The 19,865-nt window shown below is 34.0% G+C and overlaps 3 protein-coding genes across 3 annotated transcripts; 1 reads left to right on the top strand and 2 right to left on the bottom strand.

The window, feature by feature from the left end:
* Positions 1-1,253: 1,253 nt before the first annotated feature.
* On the bottom strand, positions 1,254-4,266 carry LOC133790616 (protein DJ-1 homolog D-like). The gene is made up of 4 exons (XM_062228302.1): positions 3,957-4,266; positions 2,836-3,273; positions 2,296-2,658; positions 1,254-1,574 (listed from the first exon to the last, which is right to left on the bottom strand). The coding sequence occupies exons 1-4, from the start codon at positions 4,131-4,133 to the stop codon at positions 1,386-1,388; spliced, it is 1,167 nt and encodes a 388-aa protein (XP_062084286.1). The 5' UTR covers positions 4,134-4,266; the 3' UTR covers positions 1,254-1,385.
* An 8,377-nt stretch (positions 4,267-12,643) lies between these two features.
* Positions 12,644-16,480, bottom strand: LOC133790615 (ATP synthase subunit O, mitochondrial-like). The gene is made up of 7 exons (XM_062228301.1): positions 16,316-16,480; positions 16,037-16,217; positions 15,438-15,488; positions 14,668-14,911; positions 13,812-13,924; positions 13,151-13,237; positions 12,644-13,069 (listed from the first exon to the last, which is right to left on the bottom strand). Exons 2-7 carry the CDS (start codon positions 16,166-16,168, stop codon positions 12,941-12,943), a joined length of 756 nt encoding a protein of 251 aa, XP_062084285.1. The 5' UTR covers positions 16,169-16,217; positions 16,316-16,480; the 3' UTR covers positions 12,644-12,940.
* A 192-nt stretch (positions 16,481-16,672) lies between these two features.
* On the top strand, positions 16,673-19,270 carry LOC133790613 (uncharacterized). The gene is made up of 3 exons (XM_062228300.1): positions 16,673-17,162; positions 17,660-18,388; positions 18,493-19,270. The coding sequence occupies exons 1-3, from the start codon at positions 17,103-17,105 to the stop codon at positions 18,577-18,579; spliced, it is 876 nt and encodes a 291-aa protein (XP_062084284.1). The 5' UTR covers positions 16,673-17,102; the 3' UTR covers positions 18,580-19,270.
* Positions 19,271-19,865: the final 595 nt, after the last annotated feature.

Genomic DNA, 19,865 nt, shown 5'->3' with positions numbered 1-19,865 from the left:
CACGATCCATGTGACCCATTCTAATTGTTCAGCATCCTGACAACAATTGTCGGTGCTGATCAATTAGAATGTGTTGAACTATAAAAAATGATTATAGTGATTTCTCATAAGAAAATCGTGATTTAATTTGGTTCCAATCAAATAATTTTGGGATTATTTAGGGACATTTTAATTGATTTATCTCATTTTTATTAGTTGTAGCATAGGAACACAGGAATATGAACTTAGGTGGTGTTTGGTTGCAAACTAAAAATGGAATGTTAATGGTAATAGTAATGGTAATAGGAATGAAATTTTGATTCTTTTGTTTAGTAGAGTGTATTCAATGACGGAATGGAATGGAATATAATAAAATTTATATTATTTGACTAAAATATCCTTACTCTATTCTTATAAATAATTTTTTTCAATCAAATTGTCATTATTTTTAAAAGAAATTTTATTACGTACCAAATTATTATTTTCATTTTAAATCATATTTTTTATTTTTATTTTTTATAAAAAATCTAATTATACAACAAAGGTACTTTAGTTTTCATATTGCATGTTATAGTAAAATCAAGACAATTTTTTTTAGGAAAAAAAATATGGTAGTTATTCTTAAAAAAAATTACAGTAGTTATAGAATTATTTTTTAGAGAAAAAAATTTATGTATAAACTTTTGTCTCATTGAGTTTTTTTCATTCTTCATTTATAAATATATATGTTAGCTTTGAAAAAAGAAAATATTATGTACAAAAGATTCATATAGTAATAACATTGAAAAATAATCACTTTTCCACCCAATTTTTTATTTTTTATTGAATGACAATTCCTTTAATTATGTGAATTGGTAATCCATTGGAAAGACAATTCATAAGGAAAAACTGAAACCAAACAATGGAAAAGAAAACCATTCCATTCAAAGGTTTCATCAAACCAAACGTAACCTTAGGGTTCAAACCGCCTCTTATATAATTTTTTTAATTATTATTATTTAAGATAAAAAAAAGGGTAAGTATTAATAAAGTGTCAAAAAGTTTTTAAATATTATATAGAAGCCCTCCTAAAATTTCAAAAATATCATTAGCCTCCCAAGAACTCCAACAAAGGTCATCTCATCGATCTAGTTTACTTTTTTTTGTTAATTAGTTTGTTTGATTTGGGATCTTTAATTTATTTTTTAAGTGTCTTATCCATCTCCTAGTTATTGACTATAGTCACCTTGACACAACGTCCTAATTGCCAATGTTTGTGAAATGCCCCATAACATTATTGTTTGACACACAAAAACAAAGTTAGAGTATCCTTTATTCTTGTTCTTAATTAAGGTCAGTGTCTTATTTATTCATACACAGACAATAACCTCAATAAATTATTACTCTTCATAGACGGCAATTGGGAATTAAAATGTTACTTGAATGCCAAGCAATTCCATCAACTGAGCAACAAGCTCAGGGTGCCCTGGCCAAGCTGCTACAGTCACCAAATTTCCATCTGTGAAGCAACGATGGATTGGATCAGGTTCCAACCAAGTTGCTCCTCCTAAAACCACGTCAAGTTTCACAGCTGGGTATGCAGTCCATTTCCTCCCCTACAAATAAATTAAGCCAAGAGAAAAACAAAATAAGAGTTGTCAATTCTAGATAGAGTGTATGCAACAGATTCAAATTCAGATCATAACACATCAAAATATATAACTTTTACATTTCATGTCATTGCTCAAAGAACGGTTAAAACTACATATACAAGTCACTTGTATAACTTCAGTTCATATAGAATGTAATGGTTCTGAAAGTATAAGTCTGTGATTTTTCTTAGCGCCAAAGTGTTGGGGTGTTTGTTGGCCCTGAACTTTAGGGGCCCAATACAAAATATAGCATTTTTATACATAAAAAAACAAAAGAAATCATATGTAAATTGGTATATTTTTTAAATTAATAAGGGCCTTTTTGTATAGAAAAATAATAGTATTTTTCAAAAAATTGGACCTTTTCTTATTGGGGTCCAAGGCACGGCCTTGCTCGCTTGTGCCCAAGCCCAAGACCGATCGTGGGTGTTTGGCAAAATAGACTTATTTTTTTCCAAGTTCCAAACACCCTAAAAAGATTCTCGACATCCTACAGAGAATTCAAGACATCACGTCGAAAATTCTTGATAATAATTCTAATTTTCAGACGAATGTCATTTTACAAAAAATTATAAAAAAAAACTATTTGGGAAAATAACATTATAAAATGATGGATCATCAATTACACTATATTATTATTAGCAAGTTATTTAGGGATTGATGTAATATATGACTATATCACTACCTTGAGGACACCAGCAGCAGCTAAAATTTGCTGGCCAAGGCCGATGGATGCAACAGGCTTGTTGGCTTCCATAAAGTGCTTCGCCATGGCAATGACTGTCTTATCCAGTCGTAGACACGCCGGAGCTCGTCCTCCAGGGATGACAAGAGCATCATAACTTGATAACTCCAAACCTTCAAAGTTAGCAGTCAATGTGAAATTATAGCCTTTCTTTTCACTGTATGTTTGATCACCTTCAAACTCATGCACAGCGGTTGGACAAATATCACCAGCCTTCTTGTTGGGGCAAACTGCATCAACATGGCACCCTAGAGCTTCAAGAGACTGTAAAGGAACTTTAATCTCGTAAGTTTCCATGTAATCCTGAAAATAAGAATGAAAAGAAGCCAGACATGTTCAGTGACAGTACTCACAGACAGGAGATGAATATGCCCACTTCAGTGATTGACATTTTCATTCCAATAATGCCATACAGACCCAATTACTGATACTCATCAAATAACAACTTTTAATTGTGGTGAAGAGTAATACAAACCATACCCCACAGAGAAATAAAATCCTTTTATTATCTGAACCAGTAATGTTGCCTCCTAGAGCCTGGACAAAACCTCTAATGAACTCTGGATGGCTTTCAAATGTGACCGCAGTGATATGATGGCCATCAGTGATACATGCCTTCTTGGACTCCACCCAATGAGCACCTGCAGCAACAAGAACAGGCCCCACTGTACGATAACCGGTGCACTTCAGACCTTTAGCCAAGCCAGCAGCTGCTAAGATCAGCGGTGCATGGCAAACAGAGGCAATTGGTCTTTTGGAGTCAGAGAATTTGGTCACCAAGTCTATAACTGATGGATTCATGGCAAGATGTTCTGGAGCTCGTCCTCCTGGTAACACTAATCCATCGTACTTGCTAAATTCAACCTCATCAAAAGTTGCATTCAGTGTGAAATTGTGACCTGTTATTTCATAAAATGTCTGTAACAAAGAAAAGTGAATCATTATTAAAAAAAAAATAACTGACATAACTGTTCATTTTGAGCAACTAAAGAAGTCAGTATAATGAAGACATTGAATCCCCAATCCCCATAGCTGTCTAATCTACAACATACTTTCCCAGAAAACAAACAGTATTTTTCAGCTGTTTCTGACTGATTAAGTAACCACTCTCACCACACCAGCCCATGAAGCAAACTCTTAATAGATTCTGTGAGTATTGCAATTGATTGAAAAAAGACCAAGCAATAGCAACACTACTTTTACTTAAAAAAAGCTTGAACTATAAGTTTGCATATTCAGATTAAAGCTTTTGACTTTTGATGATTGTCAAAAAAAATAATTAGTTCAAATCGTCAAGATAAACTGAACTGAGTACAATATCAGACTATTCTATGCAAAAATTGAATGTGAATTACAAAAAGCCTAACCTTTGAATACCTTTCCTGTTTTGAGATTCTATTATCTTGACCATGCCACTTTATAAATTATACTAAAATTTGCGAGTTAAGTAAAAAAAATTGGCAGTTAATTGTGTTCCAGAAACACGTGGATTGGAACAAAAATTAAAGGAAATTTTGTATCATAACTTTGTATGTAGTTATATTAGTTATATTGATATGTAATTCAGTTAACTCGTGAACGTGGGAGTGAGGAAAGCGGACCTGGTGGCCACAAGAGCCATGGATGGCAGTGCGACAAACATCGCCGGCTTTCCTACCGGGGCTGGCGGCGTCAACGGCGATTCCGTAAGCCTCTAAAGCTTGTAAAGGGACCATAGCTTCGTAATCCTCCATGTAATCCCCGCACAGCATCAAAACCCTTCTCTCGCATTTCGCCATTTCTGCTTGAATTTTGCTCAGACTGGATTAGATGGAATAGATTGGTGATGAAGAAGACAATGGAGGAGAGTGGAGCCGTTAAAAGCTAGCTATTTTTATACATGAAAATATTCCAACTGCTTTTTTTGGTGGTTGGCGGGTTCTTCTTTTGTTCATAGGTAAAACAAATAAAAAAATAAAAGTTGTGTAGACTGTTAAATTTAAAGAATAAAAATTTGTAGACTTCTGTATTTTTAATGTTGTCGTGATAAAGAAAAAACTCTTTTTTAGAGGAAACAATAATAAATTTTAGTAGTGTTTTGAATTTTTATTAAAAAAAACTTGGCACAAGTGGAATTAGAGAAGTAAAATTCAAACTTGATACTTCCTTAGTCTATAATTATTTGGTTAATCTTAAACTTGTGTCGTTTTTTTGTTTGATTTATTATTAAGTCCTTTTCAAATTTTGATTATGTAAAACTTGTATGTCTTTAAACTTAGATTATACATATGTGCATATCCATATAATCGTGTAAATGCAAAGGTGTAATTTTATATTTCTAGTAGTGCAAGAGCACTAAGAAGAGAGAACTAGTGGAAAAACAGAGAAAAAGAACTAAAATGAATGTTTATTGATCTGAATATGTGTTATACAAAAGGAGCTACTCTCATATATATATATATATATATAGACAGCCGGTACATCTGTGACTAAAAACAACTTAGACTAAAATAGAAATTAATTATTACTAACTAATCAAGAAGCTAATACGGTTATGCTAACTAATTGGGCTAACTGACTTAGTGATACTCTAATAGGCCCCCTCAAGATGGAGTGTATATGTTAATTACATCCATCTTGGATACCATTGTTTTGAAAGGAGCTGGAAAGAGAGCCTTTGTGAAGACATTAGCCAAGGTGTCTTTGGTGTTGACATGTATTAATTTGAGTGTGCCTTTGGTGATCTTTTCCCTAATGATATGGCAGTCGATATCAACGTTTTTTGTCCTCTCATGAAAGACTGGATTTTCCGAAATGTGGATTGCAGTGCTATTGTCACAAAATAATATGGCTGGTTGTGAGTGGCAGAGGCCAAAATCCTTAAGTAATGCTAATATCCATGTGACTTCACATGTTGCATTGGTCATTGCTCGGTATTCAGCTTCAATGGAGGATCTAGAAACAGTTTGTTGTTTTTTGGACTTCTAAGAGACAAGGGAATTACCAATGAACACGCAAAAACCAGATATGGAATGACGAGTGTCAAGACAAGCACCCCAATCAGCATCAGCGAATAGTTTGACTTGAATATTTTGTGCACTGAGGCTGGTCTCGGCATAGGCAGACACCTGAGAAGAAGAATTAGCAAAAAAGAAAAGGCCTTGGCCTGGGGTAGCTTTTAAGTATTGTAAGATTCGGTTGGCAACCTACTGATGAGGAATTCTAGGGGAACTGAGAAATTGACTTAGCCTATTGACAGCAAAAGATGTGTCAGGCCAAGTGATAGTGAGGTAAATGAGCTTCCAAATCAAGCTGCGATATGAAGTGGGGTTTTCTAAGAGATCACCACTAGCAGTGCTTAACTTTAGATTAGGTTCCATAGGAGTGGAAGCAGGTTTGGCTCCTAGGAATCTAATATCTGAGTGAATGGACGTTGAGATACTGAAATGCCCTTTGGAGTGTGAGCAATCTCAAGACCGAGGAAGAAACAAAGTGGTCCAAGGTCCTTGAGTTTGAATTTACTATCAAGGGTTGTTGTGAATTGAGAAATGGCAGTGGAATCATTACTAGCAACTAGGATGTCATCAACATAGACTAATATTGCTAGAAAATTTCAATTTTTATTTTTGGTAAAAAGAGAATGATCGGAGGGTGATTGTAAGTACCCATTACCAAGTAAAGTGGAACTTAGTTTGGCATACCATTGTCATGAAGCTTGTTTTAAGCCATATAGGCTATTTTGAAGTTTGCAAACTGAATTTTTGGGAAAGGAAGATGAGGAGTTATAGCCTTTTGCGAGGGTCATGTAAACATTTTCTTCCAAATCATCATGATGAAAGGCATTGTTAATATCTATTTGATGGAGATGCCATTTTTTTAAAGCAGCAACAGAAAGTAAGATTTTGAGGGTATTGAACTTAGCTACTGGAGCATAAGTTTCTAAATAATCGATCCCTTGTTGTTGGGTATGTCCTTTAGCAACAAGGCATGCCTTATATCGATCTATAGTACCATTGGGTTTGTATTTAATTTTATAAACCCATTTGCTACCAATAACCTAGTGTCCAGGAGGTAGGGAAGTAATAGTCCATGTATTATTATGCTCAAGAGCTTGTAATTCTTCTTTCATGGCTTGTTGTCATTCAGGATAAAGTGATGCTTGTTTATAAGATTGTGGTTCAAGGATAGTATTAGTATTCAAGACAGCAGCTCAAAAAAAAGGTGTGAGCTTGCTGTAATTTAAGAATTTAGATATAGGATGTGAGGTTGATGCGGAAGCATGAGACTAATGGCACACAAAATCAGTAAGATGGACTGGTTTGGTTATAGTGCGTCCTTTGCGAGTGACAGTTTGTTTTATTGGGGACTTTGTGGTTTTTTTCAAAGTCAGTTGAGTAGATTGAGGAAGTATTATTGATGGGATGATATTTGGTGAAAAAAGATCTTCAATGTCTTTATGTTGTAGTTGACTTTGAAAAGGATATATGGTTTCATGAAGTTGAGTGTCCCTTGAGATGAATATTCGGTTTGTTTCTATATCTAATAAGTAATAGACTTTCATGCTTTCGGGGTACCCAAGAAAAACAGAGGCCCGAGATCTAGGAGAGAATTTATGCCTTGAGTTGTTGAGTGTGGATCCATAAGCAAGGCAACCAAATTTTCGAATATGATCGTAAAGAGGTTGCTTTTGATAAAGGACTTCAAAAGAGGTTTGGCATTTTAATAGAGCCGAAGGGGTTCTATTAATGAGGTATGTTGATGTTCTAATGATATATGACCAATAAACTATTGGTATGTGAGATTGAAATAATAGTGCTCTACCAACATTTAAAAGATGTTCGTGTTTTCTTTCAACTATTGAATTTTGTTGGGGGTATCAACACATGAATGATAGTGTATGATCCCTATAGTTTCATAAAAAAAATGTTAAGTTTAGCTCTTTTGCATTGTCAGTTCTTATCGCTTTGATGTTGATAGAGAATTGAGTGTTAACCATTTGAAAAAAAGAGGGAATGATGTCTTTGACATCATATTTGGCTTTGAGAAAATAAGTCAGGTAAACCTTGATTTATCATCAACAATAGTTAAGAAGTACTTGAAGCCTTCAATACTTATGATGGGAAAAGGTCCCCAAATATCCAAATGTATTAAATCAAAGATTTTTTCAGCAAAATGGTTATTTGATGGAAAAGACAATATTTTTTTGCTTTGCCAAATAACATACTGAACAATGATAATTGTGAGCTTTTGGAAAAGAAAAAGCAAGCTTTTTATTGATTGAATTCGAAATGTACAAATATGGGTGTTTTAGGCGTGTATGCCAAATTGTAAAGTCTTTTAGCAATCCCAATCTCAAATTTCTGGGTTGGTGCCTGGATTATACATGATGTAGAAGTGAAAACCATGATGTTAGAAGTGGCTTGGAGAAATTAATTGTCAGAAAAGAGATTAAGCCTAAAGTTTGGAACATAAAGAACATTAGTAAGAATAATATGATTGTTAATAAGAACAATTCCAACATTATGGACATCAATGGTTTCTCCATTAGGCAAAACAACATTTGGAGGAAAAGAAGAATTGCTAAAAGAGTGAAACAATGAAGAATCATGGCATATGTGGTGAGTAGCACCACTGTCAACAGTCCAATAAGCATCAAATTTTAAAGAAGGATTACCAGAAAAGTTTGATGCAGGTTGTGCAGGAGTGGTTTCATCTTGGTGAGTCTCTATGGCCTGAGTGGATTCAGACCGAGGAGCATTGCTCTGAAGTTGTTGACTGAGTAAGGAAATGAGTTATTGGCAGTGATTGTTCAAAGCTTGGTTTGATGTAGAGGCCGAATGGGCAGAATGAATCTGACTTGTGCTTGCGTGATTGGCAGCAGAGTTGGATTTATCAGATTTCTTTTTGTCACCATAACCATGAGGGAATCCATGTAAAAAGAAACACTTGTCCGCCAAGTGACATGGTTTGTTGCAATGAGAGCAAGTGGGTCTTGGTTTCTTGTTTCTTGAAGGATATGGTGGATTGGAGATAGTTTGTGAAGAACCAAGGGTTCTATGTCTTTCTTCTTGAACAACCATTGAAAAAACCCTGGAAAGAGATGGAAGAGGATCAAGGAGAAGGATTTGAGCCCTTACCGAGTTGTAGCTTTCATTTAGGCCTGTCAAAAATTGGAGAACTTGTTCTTGGTTGAAGTAATCACTGAATTTCTTCAAAGCACCACAAGAACAGTGAGGAGTTGGTTAGAATTCCTTCAATTCATCCCACATGGATTTGAGTTTGGTGAAGCAAGAAGTTACTGAGTGATCACCCTGATGAAGACCTTGAAGATTGGTCTTCAATTGGAAAATTCTGGGTCCATTCCCTTGGTTGAAACGCTCAGCAAGGTCAGTCCACATATCAGAAGCAAGATCAAGGAACATGATACTTTGAGCAATGTCAGAAGAGACCGAGTGTAGTAGCTAGGACATGGCCATGTTATTGCACTTGGTCCAAGAACTGAAAAGGGGATTAGAAGAATTAGGTTTAGAGAGAGTACCGTCAACAAACATTGTCTTGTTCTTGGCAGCAAGAGCCATGGAAATAGCTCTCTTCCAAGACTGAAAGTTAGGGCCAGTGAGGAGTTCAGAAATGAGAAGAAGTCAGGGGTGATCTCCTGAGCTCAGAAAGTACGGGCTGGATACATCTTCATGAGCTGGTCAATCGGGTTGCCGGAGAGTTGTGGAGCCGTCTGCCATGGTCGATTGGAGATCACCGTTGATTGGGGGATCATAAGCATGGATGTTGTCAGCAGCTTTTGGGTTGGAAGATCAATTTGTGCGTGCCATTGAGACAGATCTTTGGAGAAGATCTTAGATGAGCACTGATACCATATTAGTGCAAAAGCACTAAGAAGAGAGAAGTAGTGGAAAAACAGAGAAAAAGAACTAAAATGAATCTTTATTGATCTGAATATGTGTTATACAAAAGGAGCTTCTGTCATATATATAGACAGGCTGGTACATCAGTGACTAAAAACAACTTAGGCTAAAACATAAATTAATTATTACTAACTAATCAAGAAGCTAATACGATTATGCTAACCAACTGGGCTAACAGACTTAGTGATACTCTAATAATTTCTAAAATATCTTATCATGATATTAGTATATATATATATAATTTTCAAATAAAAATTATTATTATTAACCTTAAAAATTGGGATTTTTATTGTGTCATTCTTTCGAACTAGTTCATTCGTGCTTTCGTGTCGTACTGTCAGATTCACTATGCTCAACCTCATGTCGTCTCGTATCATACCGTGTCAATTTACAACATGTATGACCCAAAGTCATATTTTTTTTCGTGTCGTGCATGCTCATGCCTATGAGACTCGTGTCGATTACGTGTCGTGCCAAAAAAAACCAACTCGTATTTATAGTTCTAGATAAAACTAAAAATGATTACCCTAGTCTTTTTTACAAAATAAAATTTGAGAGAATATATTTACCAAGCCCTGAAATTGGAGAAAAAAAAAGAATATATGCTTTTAAGTTGAAAACTTTGAAAAATATCCTTCAAATAATTCATATTTGGAAAGAAAAAATTGCCACTAACTAAATATATTCCCTCCAAGCTTTCCTCTCTCCCTTATCCAAGATATCTCTTAAACCAACACATTTTCTTTAATAATTTTGATTTTGTTTTGGTCAAATAACACAAATGATTAGTGGTGAAAAATGTACATTTGTTGATTTTAATTGTCAAAATAAATTAATATTTTCATGGAATTAATATAATTTATTTTATAAATAAAAATATTTAATTATGATTTAATTTATTGTTATTTTGTAGGAATTAAATATGCATTTTGTCAAAAATAAAAGAAAGAAGAAAGAAATAAATAAAATTGAAGAAATGAGGAAAAGTTGGCAATTTTGCAACATGAAGTCCAAAATTTGGCCCAAAAGACCCCAAGCCCAATCCACCTCTTCTCTCCTTCCACTTGCAGCGCCAAGTTGCGTCTTCTCCCACGCGACACGCGCCCAGCAATACATTGTTTTTCCTCCAACGTGACCAGCCTTCTTCAGCCATTGGCCCAAACCCAACATGATCCCCCAACATGCTTCAACCATCCCAGCAGGCCCAACACAGCAGGCCAAACTTCCCAGCTGCCCTCCACTTGCGTTGACCCGGTCAACCAGCTCTTCCCTTCAGCCAGCTGCCCACGTGGCAGCTTTTCATTGGCTGGAAATAAGTCAATGGACCAACTGCCACCAGCCACCTTTGGCCTAATTTTTTGTGCACTTTGCGCCATGCAAAATTGTCATTTTGATTCTTAAAGCTCATCTTTTTTGTGCTTTAGAAAAAGGACATATTGACCATACACCAAAATAACTAGGTTAATATTTATAATAAGATTTGATTTTTCAAAATCATATTTTATTAATAATATTTTAGATTTATTTTGCAAACCTCATTTTGTTGTTTAATTTCTTTTTAGTCATTTTCTCTCTCTATAAATAGGGACTCATTTCACATTTTCTATGTAATTTTTAGGTAGCAAAACTCTACCAAATTTTAGTCTCATTTCTCATATTTTATCTCTAGAATTTCATGAGAATGTCTAGCATAATAGGCTAACCTTCTTAGGAAGGTTAGGATGATCCTATACGCACTATAACTTTGTTTGGTATTTTTTATTCACCATGTGCTTAAAGTTTATATATTTGAGTGATTTATTTTCTTTCACCTCTACTTCTTCATCTTGTTATCTATATTTATGTTTACTAATAGTATATAGATTTTGTCAAGCACTTTCTATGTATTATCAAATTAGTGAAAATAATATAGATAATATCTTTATCATTTTCTCTATCTTATTCATATATATTTACTTTTGTTAAAATCTATATAGAATTAGTCATGCTCTTTCTATGTATTTTATAAATAGTAAAAGTAATATTTGTGTTAGATTTTATGTCGAATCTTTTATTGCATTATTGTCGATGATATAATGTCAATTTTAGATTTTTCATAAGAAATATCTCATCATTCTATAGTAAAGAATATTAATCACTTGAATACATTTTTGTAAAATATATTTGTGCTTCAATGTTAATCTTCCAAATGAATAGTTGGGATATGAACTATTAATTTATGTAATTTTTTTGAATCAAAGATCCAAATAAATAAGTATGCATATTGGTGACTCTTGATCATTCCTATTTGTTACCTATTGTTACATTACACTTTATTCTATCTTTATTTCTAATATTTAAATCTCTAAAACAAAAAACAAAAAAATCACTTATTCTATTTTCTTCATATTATTTATCTATACTTTATTTATTGATTAACTTTATTTATTTGCTTCTTTATGGAATCGACTGCTAAGTGAAAGTCACGTTTGAGCGTTACACATTCAAATAACACAAATCACAGCTCTTTAAATCTTCAAATGAGATTAGTTTTTTGTTCTTTCACACGAAAGTGCATGATTATGCTTGTGAGCACAAGTATGAAGCAATATGGCTGCTTGGCCAAGAGGACAATAAAAACCAGCTCACCTTAGATTCTGTGTTAAACACATCTTGTGCAGTAACAATCTATCTAAGTATCTATCATTAAGTAGAGAATTTGTGTCTTCTTTTTTTTTTTTTTATTTTGTTATCAAGTTCCAGTTAAATGAAGAAGAAAAAAGAAAAAAGAAAAATAAAGCATGGGCTATATAAAGCTGTGTAAGTACCAAAGAAACTCATGGGAAGAAGTGAACAAATTTGTCTGGTTTGAGCCCCTAAAAGCTCTGTCTACCCTTCTCAACTTTAATTGTAAAAGAATCATTAGTGGCCATTATCATACTGGAGAGACCAAAGATGGTGAGAGTTTTAACCAAAAAAAATCAAATTAAACAAATATGAAAGGCGGAAAGGCTTTAAACATTAGAGTTTCAAAGTTTTCTGTTTTATTTCAATGTCAGTTTTATGCGTTTGTTTAACATCATACAAAAATACATGTTAGAAACTTCTGGTGGCTCAATTAAAGAAATCCAACCATCAAATTCTAATTAAGAAATTAATTAAAGATGTGTCTTGACCTCCAATATTAATAGAGAAATTCATATAATGAAAAGAGCATAATCAAAGATCCAAGCCTTTCATTTACTTATAAGTTGAAGTACTAGTGAGTAAGAAAGTTCCTTTTAATGGTAGTACAAATTCAAATTCATATTTATTTGCTTCTCAAAGAAGGGTATTTGTGGTTTAGGGAGACATAATTAGTTATTCATACTTCAATTAAGATGAATATTATCTAAGAAAACATTCCAAAAGACTGAAAAAAACATATTTTTATACATTCCCTGATCTGAAGAACAATTAGACAATTTATGCCTTTCAATAGTAAAAACACCATTCAAGTTAAGTTTTTAACAATGACAAAGAAAATATGAAAAATGAAGCTTTTATTTGCAAATTGAAAGCATCCATCCGCCGGATACTGTCATTAAAGAGACGCGGTTCAAGAACCAAAAATAAAAAATAATCTCTTCCTTGAAGCTTCAAGAGAAACTGATACAGATGCAAAAAGAGGTGAAAAAGGCCTTAATGATGTAGGTAGACCAGACCTTTTAGAGGTTGCCAATGTTTATTGGCTCACGCAAGAACCTCTCCATTTGACGCGCCCTAGTCTTAATAGACATGTCAAACACCTTCCTATCGAATTCTACCACGAGCCCACCCAGAATACTGGTATCAATCTGCCATGTAAAAAAAAAAGTCAGAAATCTTTTGTACAAAACCACCGAAGATTATACAAGTGAGCTTGGCTCAGTACTTACCTTCTGTTCAAGAATAACCTTCTTCCCATGACCAATGATATCCTGCAATGCATCCTTCAACTCTTTCTCCTCCTCAGGTGGAATGGGCTAGTGAGAGAGTAAGAGTAACAATTAGACCACTAAGCCAAAAGTAAGTGTTACTTGTTCATGAATTGCATCCAAAATACAGAAAAGTTATCCCAGTACATAAACCCTCCCTAGACTATAATTTAATACTCAACCTTCCCAGAGTTCTGTATCAGCAAAGCAAAAACTGAGTCCAAAACCAGATGACCCCCATGGTTAATGATGATAACAGCGATAATGTCAAGCGGACATTATAAAAACTTAAATGTGATAAGACTGTGCCAAATTAATAAAACAACCACTATAAGGTCAAACAGCAAAATCTTCCATAATAGTTCTTGCCAAAATGATCAATATCTCACATCAACTTTTTCAAAAAGAAACTTTAAGATATTGGTCACAGTACAAACAATACAATTCTTGTGACCAATCCCACAAAAAATATGGTAGTTTGCAAAAGAGATGACGAGTAAACACTGACACTAACTTTTCCTCAAATCAAAACGATGGAAAAAAAAAAAGAGAAACAAAATTCCAAAGAGAAATAAGAAGTTGAAATAAACTGCGTAAGAACTACATAAAAATTATAACTTACAATGACAGTTGTTACAATAGCTCTCACTTCACCTCTGTGAGCCATGGTCAACTCTTCGAATTTCTTTGCTATACTGTCAATGTATCTTAGCCTACCATTTGCAGCCACAATAACTACAATAAATTATTAATAAAATTTACATCTGAGACTAAAACAGCTGACAATAAAGCTAATAACTAACATTTGAAGTACAATAAAACAGCAGATAAACTATAAGAGCAAGAAAAAAGACTAAGCAATGATAAACAATTCAAACAACCATGTTAAGATACTTGGTACTTTTATTTCATTGAACTTCTACAGCTATATATACAATACAAAAACCTTCAAAAAAGGAAGAAAATGAGCAAACTGAGCAGCCCCTAGCAGAACTATGTTAAGATACTAGGTAGGTAAGGCTGCTTTACAACTAGGCAGACCAACCCCAATAATGTAGTGTCTTGATTGGGGCAGTTGTCATTGGTTCATATTCAATGAGAGCTCACGCTGTTTACACAGTGGTATAATTTTCTAAATGCGACCAACATCCAACAAATTAACAATTAGAGATAATAAAATTTCAGAAATACAATGAAGCAACATTGATTACAACTATAATGAAACCAAATAGGATTTTTTAACTCTGAAGAGCCAAACTATTTAAGTAAAAGGGCTGTAAGATAAATAAATAAAAGTATACATTTATATATAATGTGTTTATATTAGGCAGAAAGTGATACTAAATGAGTAAATATAAATAAAGAAAATTTTGAAGTCTAACTATGAACATAAACAATAATATATAATAAGAACACAGCCTAATAATATTCAGAGACAGACGGTCTCAAAATAAATTCCTATGAGCAACTGACCATACCCAAGAAGTTCTTTGTAACATCTGAAAGTTTAGCTTGGATACATATGTCATCAATTGCACTCACTCGAGTCTTTGCAGGAACTGATGGATCCTTGGTGAATTGAGAAAACACAGGACTTTTCTTTGAAGCCTCGACAAGATCATTAAGCTCAGACTCAACCTTATCCAAGGCATTAGTTTTTACTGCTGCCACGTACAAAGCAGAGGCATAGTTCCCACAGCCCCCAAACAAAGCCAATGGAACCTGGAACATTGCAACAATGCCCAATAAGTACGAATTTTTTTCCTGAAAACTTACATACTCATTCACTCTGATAATTGAATTAGTTGCATTTAGTGAAAATGTAAAACCTCTATCAAGAGTGCAATATGTATTAAAATGTATCTCATTTACTTTTAACATATTACATAGTGCAAATATGTCAGGTAAACAAGATGAGTTTTCAGTTTAGGAATATGAGATAATTAGATTGAAAAGAAGGCACTTCAAAGAACCGAGGACAGAGGTTACTGTCAAGGTTTTCACTAACAATATGCAATATTAAAATGTTCAAGCTTCTGGCCAGGGATTTATAAGAAACTTTGCTAAAGTTTCAGAATTATGGTGTGCACGAAGGTGGGGGAGGAAAAAAAACCAATTTTTTTTCATATGATGGTATATAATGTTATGGATTTAATCAAATGATAAACTGATTCTTGGTTTCTGATTAACTAATAGAATGCTTGAACCATATTTTAGAAAAAATTTGAAAGAAAAACAGTTCAGTTACCTTAACTTTTACTTCCTTTTTCCCAGCTTCAGTTGAGAAATTCCTGGAGATCTGCAAATATAGGTTTGTTAATAGTTACACGTTGATTCTTTATTAATTTATATACATAAGAAACATGTCAATGGTTACAGTTATACAACTGAAACTAAGTAAGCATAAATCCATTATAAAGTTCCCCACCATTACTCCTCAACACCCAAAACAGACAATGTTGTTTAGAGATTCTCTAATAGCATAAAAAATCATTTTTCTATACATTTAAGTTATTTGCAATATCAATCTGTGCAAATTATAAGATTTCTGAGCACTTGTAAACATGTGTCTTTAAATAAAACCCACTTACCAGAATCCTACTAAGACTCCTCTAAATTGCTTTGCCCAGAATATCATTATTTGCTTAATCAATTTCCACTCTTTTCATCTCCCACAAAAATTAATTTAAAATCGAAAAGTCATTCCTTTTCAAGTCATAAATCATTTCAACCAAACTAGTTTTACAAATTGGAAGGGGACAGAAACCGATTGGCAACTACAAATAATATTAAAAAAAAAATGCTTCCTTTATCCTAATATACATTATTCTCACAGATTAAACCAACCTCGGAATCGGTGAAAATAGGGGAAAGTAGAGCTCTTTGAGGGGTTGATCTACTGGCAGTGGCAAGGGAATCTGAAGTGATGAGCTTAGAAGCGAGTGGGAGAGTCGATCTCATACGACCTGCGAACGCCATTCCTTCAGAAAAGAACCCTAAAAAATTTCTCTGTGAGTTTCTGCGTAGCCTGACAACAGTTAACAAAAAAGAGTACGAGTTATATTATATTTATCAAAAAAATTAGGATTCTCATTATATAATCGACATCAACAAAGAGAGATAAACCTTTTCCGACCAACGACGCCGTACGTGAGAGGAGAGTTGCCGACCGACACCGTGCGTGGTGGTGAAGATGGCTGTCTGAGTGTTACCGTTCAAAATCGAGAAGGAAATATTAGAGTTAGGGAAGAGGAATTTGTCAAAATGACCCTCTTACAAATCAAATTTGTAAAATAACATTTCATTTTATTTTAATTTTTAATTTTTTTAATTTATTAAAAACTAATTAAGAGGCACTCAATTAATTTTAAAAAATCACATTAAAAACAAACCCTAAAATCCCTAAACTCACTTAATCTTTCTCTTTTCTTCTCTTCTCTTCTCCCCACCCTTTGTTTTCTTCCATTGCTAAGACCAAAAAGATTAGCCCTCCACTCCAAAAGTCCCTAAAGTCACGTACCCTTCTCTTCTCTTCTCCTCTCCATTTGCTTTCTTCCATTGCTAAGACCAAAAAGACCAGCCCTCCACAAGTCTTTCTCCCTAAAGTCACGATACCATTCTCTTCTCCACTCCCTTTGCTTTCTTCCATTGCTAAGACCAAAAAGACTAGCCCTCCACCCCATTTCTTTCTTCCTCTGTTAAGACCAAAAAGACCAGTCACAGTCAATACATTTCTCTTTTCCTTCTTCTTCTTCTTGTTTTCTTCATCAACGACCAATCCCCCCCTTCCCCTATTTGTAGTAAGACTAAAAAAACTCTTATCTTCTTTTCATTCTTCTTCATTCTCCATTAATATTTTTGGGATTTTGTTCTTCATTCTCTTATTTGCAATAATTATTCTTCCATAATTGTAATGGAATCAACCAATGATGTATTAACTACAGTTCCCACACCATCAAACGAATGTGAACAAGTAAGTATTATGATTTTTTATTTTTTTCTACATGAAAATTAGTGTTTGAATGTTATCTTTATCATATAGAAATGAAAGAAAAAAATAGATAAAATCCAACAATCAATTTTACACTTTGCATTTCGAAATTTTCATTATTCAATACTTGAAAATTAAAAAAAAATGAAGTTGATTCATAGTAACAATTTGCAAAAAATATGAAAATATAGACTATACAGTGCGACTATGTGCGACCCTATGCGACCCACATGGTCGCACATGATTTGCCAAATATATGAAATATACTGTATGACCCTATGCGACCTTGTGCGACCATGTGGGTCACACATGGTCGCACAAGGTCTTTTAGTTAAATGTTTGGTTGCATAAAGTCGCTTAGTTAATAAATTTGGGTTGTTTAGTTAAATTTGTAATTCATGTTATAGTTTTTATATTTATATTCTTATTATTTATATTAATTTATATATTTTTATTCATTTGGCAAATTATTATTGTAGATGCCCAGAACTGTATTAACGACAGAGCTTCCTTGTATACCCCGTGTCATTACTACTAATACAGTTGCAAAATCTAAAGTTACCATCAGATCTCCGCTGAGTGTAATAGACCAAATAAAAGATTGGCTTTCAAATTCTGACAATGTCGTTTTTAAACATTACACCCAGTTGGGTCGTTTGTTGGACCTCGACACTCGAGGCTCTTTCCCTGGCACTTTAGCAAACCAGGTAGTTTTGAGGATGGTAGATTGCCAAAAGAGGCATGAGTTATGGTTTTTTATTAATGGCAAACCTATGAGGTTTTATCTCCAAGAGTTTTCAATAGTATCTGGATTGTACACTGGTGGTGGACCAACACCTGAAGAAATGAAGGTTGTTTCTTTTGAGAACAATTTAAATAAAAAGTACTTCAATGACAAGATGTCTATTAAAATAGAGGACATAGCTAGTGCTCTAGATAGCATATCGAAAGAATGTAGGACTAAGGACAGAGTGAAGTTGTGCTTTATCTATTTGCTCAACGCATTTATAATAATGTCAAGTCCTGGTTCGATAGTAGATCTTAAATGGCTACAACTAGTGGACAAGCTAGATATATTTGACAAATATTGTTGGGGGAAGCTGGCATATGAGAAACTAATAGAGCAAATCAAGAAAAAATATATGAAGAATAATCCCACTGAGAAGGAGATTAAGTGGAACTTCTTTAGTTATCCTTGGATATTTCTGGTAAAAGATTTTATTATGATTATATTTTTATTAAGTTTATTTATTTTTGGATATTTTTATTATATTTTGTGATATGATTATAATTATTGTTTTGTCTCTTATAGATATGGATTTGTGAAGCAATGCCAAAGTTGGGCGACATGGTAGGACAAAGAATCCCAATATTCTTCGATGGCTTGGTTGGAAAATAAATAATAAGCATAAACTCACAGTTACAAGAATATCAAAAGTAATAGAAAATGATGTTGAGGTATTTATCCACATACAAAATTATTTATTGTCTTGTATTAAAAAAATATGATCAAGGCAACTTATGTTAGTTTTTTTTTTTTTTTGTGTATTAGTTTTTTGTGCGACCTACATTAGCTCCAACTTCAAAGGAGAAGACATAACTTTTTTATGAAAGGCTTGGTTGCTACAAGGACAATGAAGATGACGTAATTGATCATATTTCTTCATTTTTAGTGGGTGATGTCATTTTACGTGATCCACAATGTTCTGCGCCACATGTGGAGCCTCCATCTTTGGGTGTGGAGCCTCCATCTTCGAATGTGGAGCCTTCCCAATTCACTCCAATTAGTCAAATATCATATTTGCATCCATCTTCACTGCCTCCCTCTTCTTATGATGCTCGTAGTGAGTTATTGGAATCAGTGAAGCGTTTGATAGCCGACCAAGAAAAGTTGCACAATGCAAGATATGAGGAGATTGAACGTATAAATAAAGAAAGGAACGACGCAATAATGACAACCATCGCCGACCATGCTTACTTGAATAGAGTGAGGCATGAGACACTATTAGAAAGATTTGATGTTTTGATTGATATCTTTCGACCTATAGCTGCGTAACTTTCTGGAGCTGGAGGAGAAAAGACTCCAAAAGATAACCAACAAGTAAATTTTATTTGCAATAACTTTAATATAGCTATTTTTATTGTCATCTATATTTTTATTTATAATAATGTGCCTTGTAACTTCATGGTTGTAGGATTCACCATCTTATGCACACTTTTTTGGAGATGGATTTGTAGCACCTATAGGAGATAGGAACATGGAGGGTGGCCAAGCTTCCACACCTGTAGGAGAGAAGATTGTTGAGAATACAATATCTGGTTTTCCTACACAACCTGTAGAAAACGAAGTCACCACACAGTCTCATGTGTCTGCAAATTCCTATGAGACACCGCCATCAATTATTTATGAAGGAATTACTAATGAAGAGCCTGGTGACGAGGTAGAACAAATCGTTCGAGATGGTCGACCATTGAGGTTAAGAAAACGGGCCCCAAGCTTGAAATCACCATTCACACCGTGGCCGAGGAAACGTCGATACTCTAAGTTAGAACCTCCTATTTTCGACCCTTTTAGGCAACCTACTGAAGATGATGTGCAAACATTCTTTAGGTGGTACAACGGCGATATAGGTGGTACAAGTTATATTCGTTGTGGCCAGATGTCACATGACATAAGTTTTTTTG

The sequence above is a fragment of the Humulus lupulus genome, chromosome 7 (assembly GCF_963169125.1).
Source record: "Humulus lupulus chromosome 7, drHumLupu1.1, whole genome shotgun sequence".
Lineage (NCBI taxonomy): Eukaryota > Viridiplantae > Streptophyta > Magnoliopsida > Rosales > Cannabaceae > Humulus > Humulus lupulus.
Note: the sequence above shows the minus strand (reverse complement) of the source record. Positions and strands in the feature narration are given on the sequence as shown.

What these genes read in the sequence shown, in the direction of transcription:
- LOC133790616 (XM_062228302.1), bottom strand. Translation starts at nt 4,133, where the DNA reads ATGGCGAAATGCGAGAGAAGGGTTTTGATGCTGTGCGGGGATTACATG. An exon ending in ATGGCTCTTGTGGCCACCAG is followed by an intron (nt 3,274 to 3,956) that starts GTCCGCTTTCCT and finishes TCTTTGTTACAG; the next exon opens with ACATTTTATGAAATAACAGG. An exon ending in CTGCTGCTGGTGTCCTCAAG is followed by an intron (nt 1,575 to 2,295) that starts GTAGTGATATAG and finishes ATTTATTTGTAG; the next exon opens with GGGAGGAAATGGACTGCATA.
- LOC133790615 (XM_062228301.1), bottom strand. Translation starts at nt 16,168, where the DNA reads ATGGCGTTCGCAGGTCGTATGAGATCGACTCTCCCACTCGCTTCTAAG. An exon ending in TGTTACAAAGAACTTCTTGG is followed by an intron (nt 13,925 to 14,667) that starts GTATGGTCAGTT and finishes AATTTATTGTAG; the next exon opens with TTATTGTGGCTGCAAATGGT. An exon ending in CTATTGTAACAACTGTCATT is followed by an intron (nt 13,238 to 13,811) that starts GTAAGTTATAAT and finishes CTCTCTCACTAG; the next exon opens with CCCATTCCACCTGAGGAGGA.
- LOC133790613 (XM_062228300.1), top strand. Translation starts at nt 17,103, where the DNA reads ATGGAATCAACCAATGATGTATTAACTACAGTTCCCACACCATCAAAC. An exon ending in CATCAAACGAATGTGAACAA is followed by an intron (nt 17,163 to 17,659) that starts GTAAGTATTATG and finishes TTATTATTGTAG; the next exon opens with ATGCCCAGAACTGTATTAAC. An exon ending in GTTATCCTTGGATATTTCTG is followed by an intron (nt 18,389 to 18,492) that starts GTAAAAGATTTT and finishes TGTCTCTTATAG; the next exon opens with ATATGGATTTGTGAAGCAAT.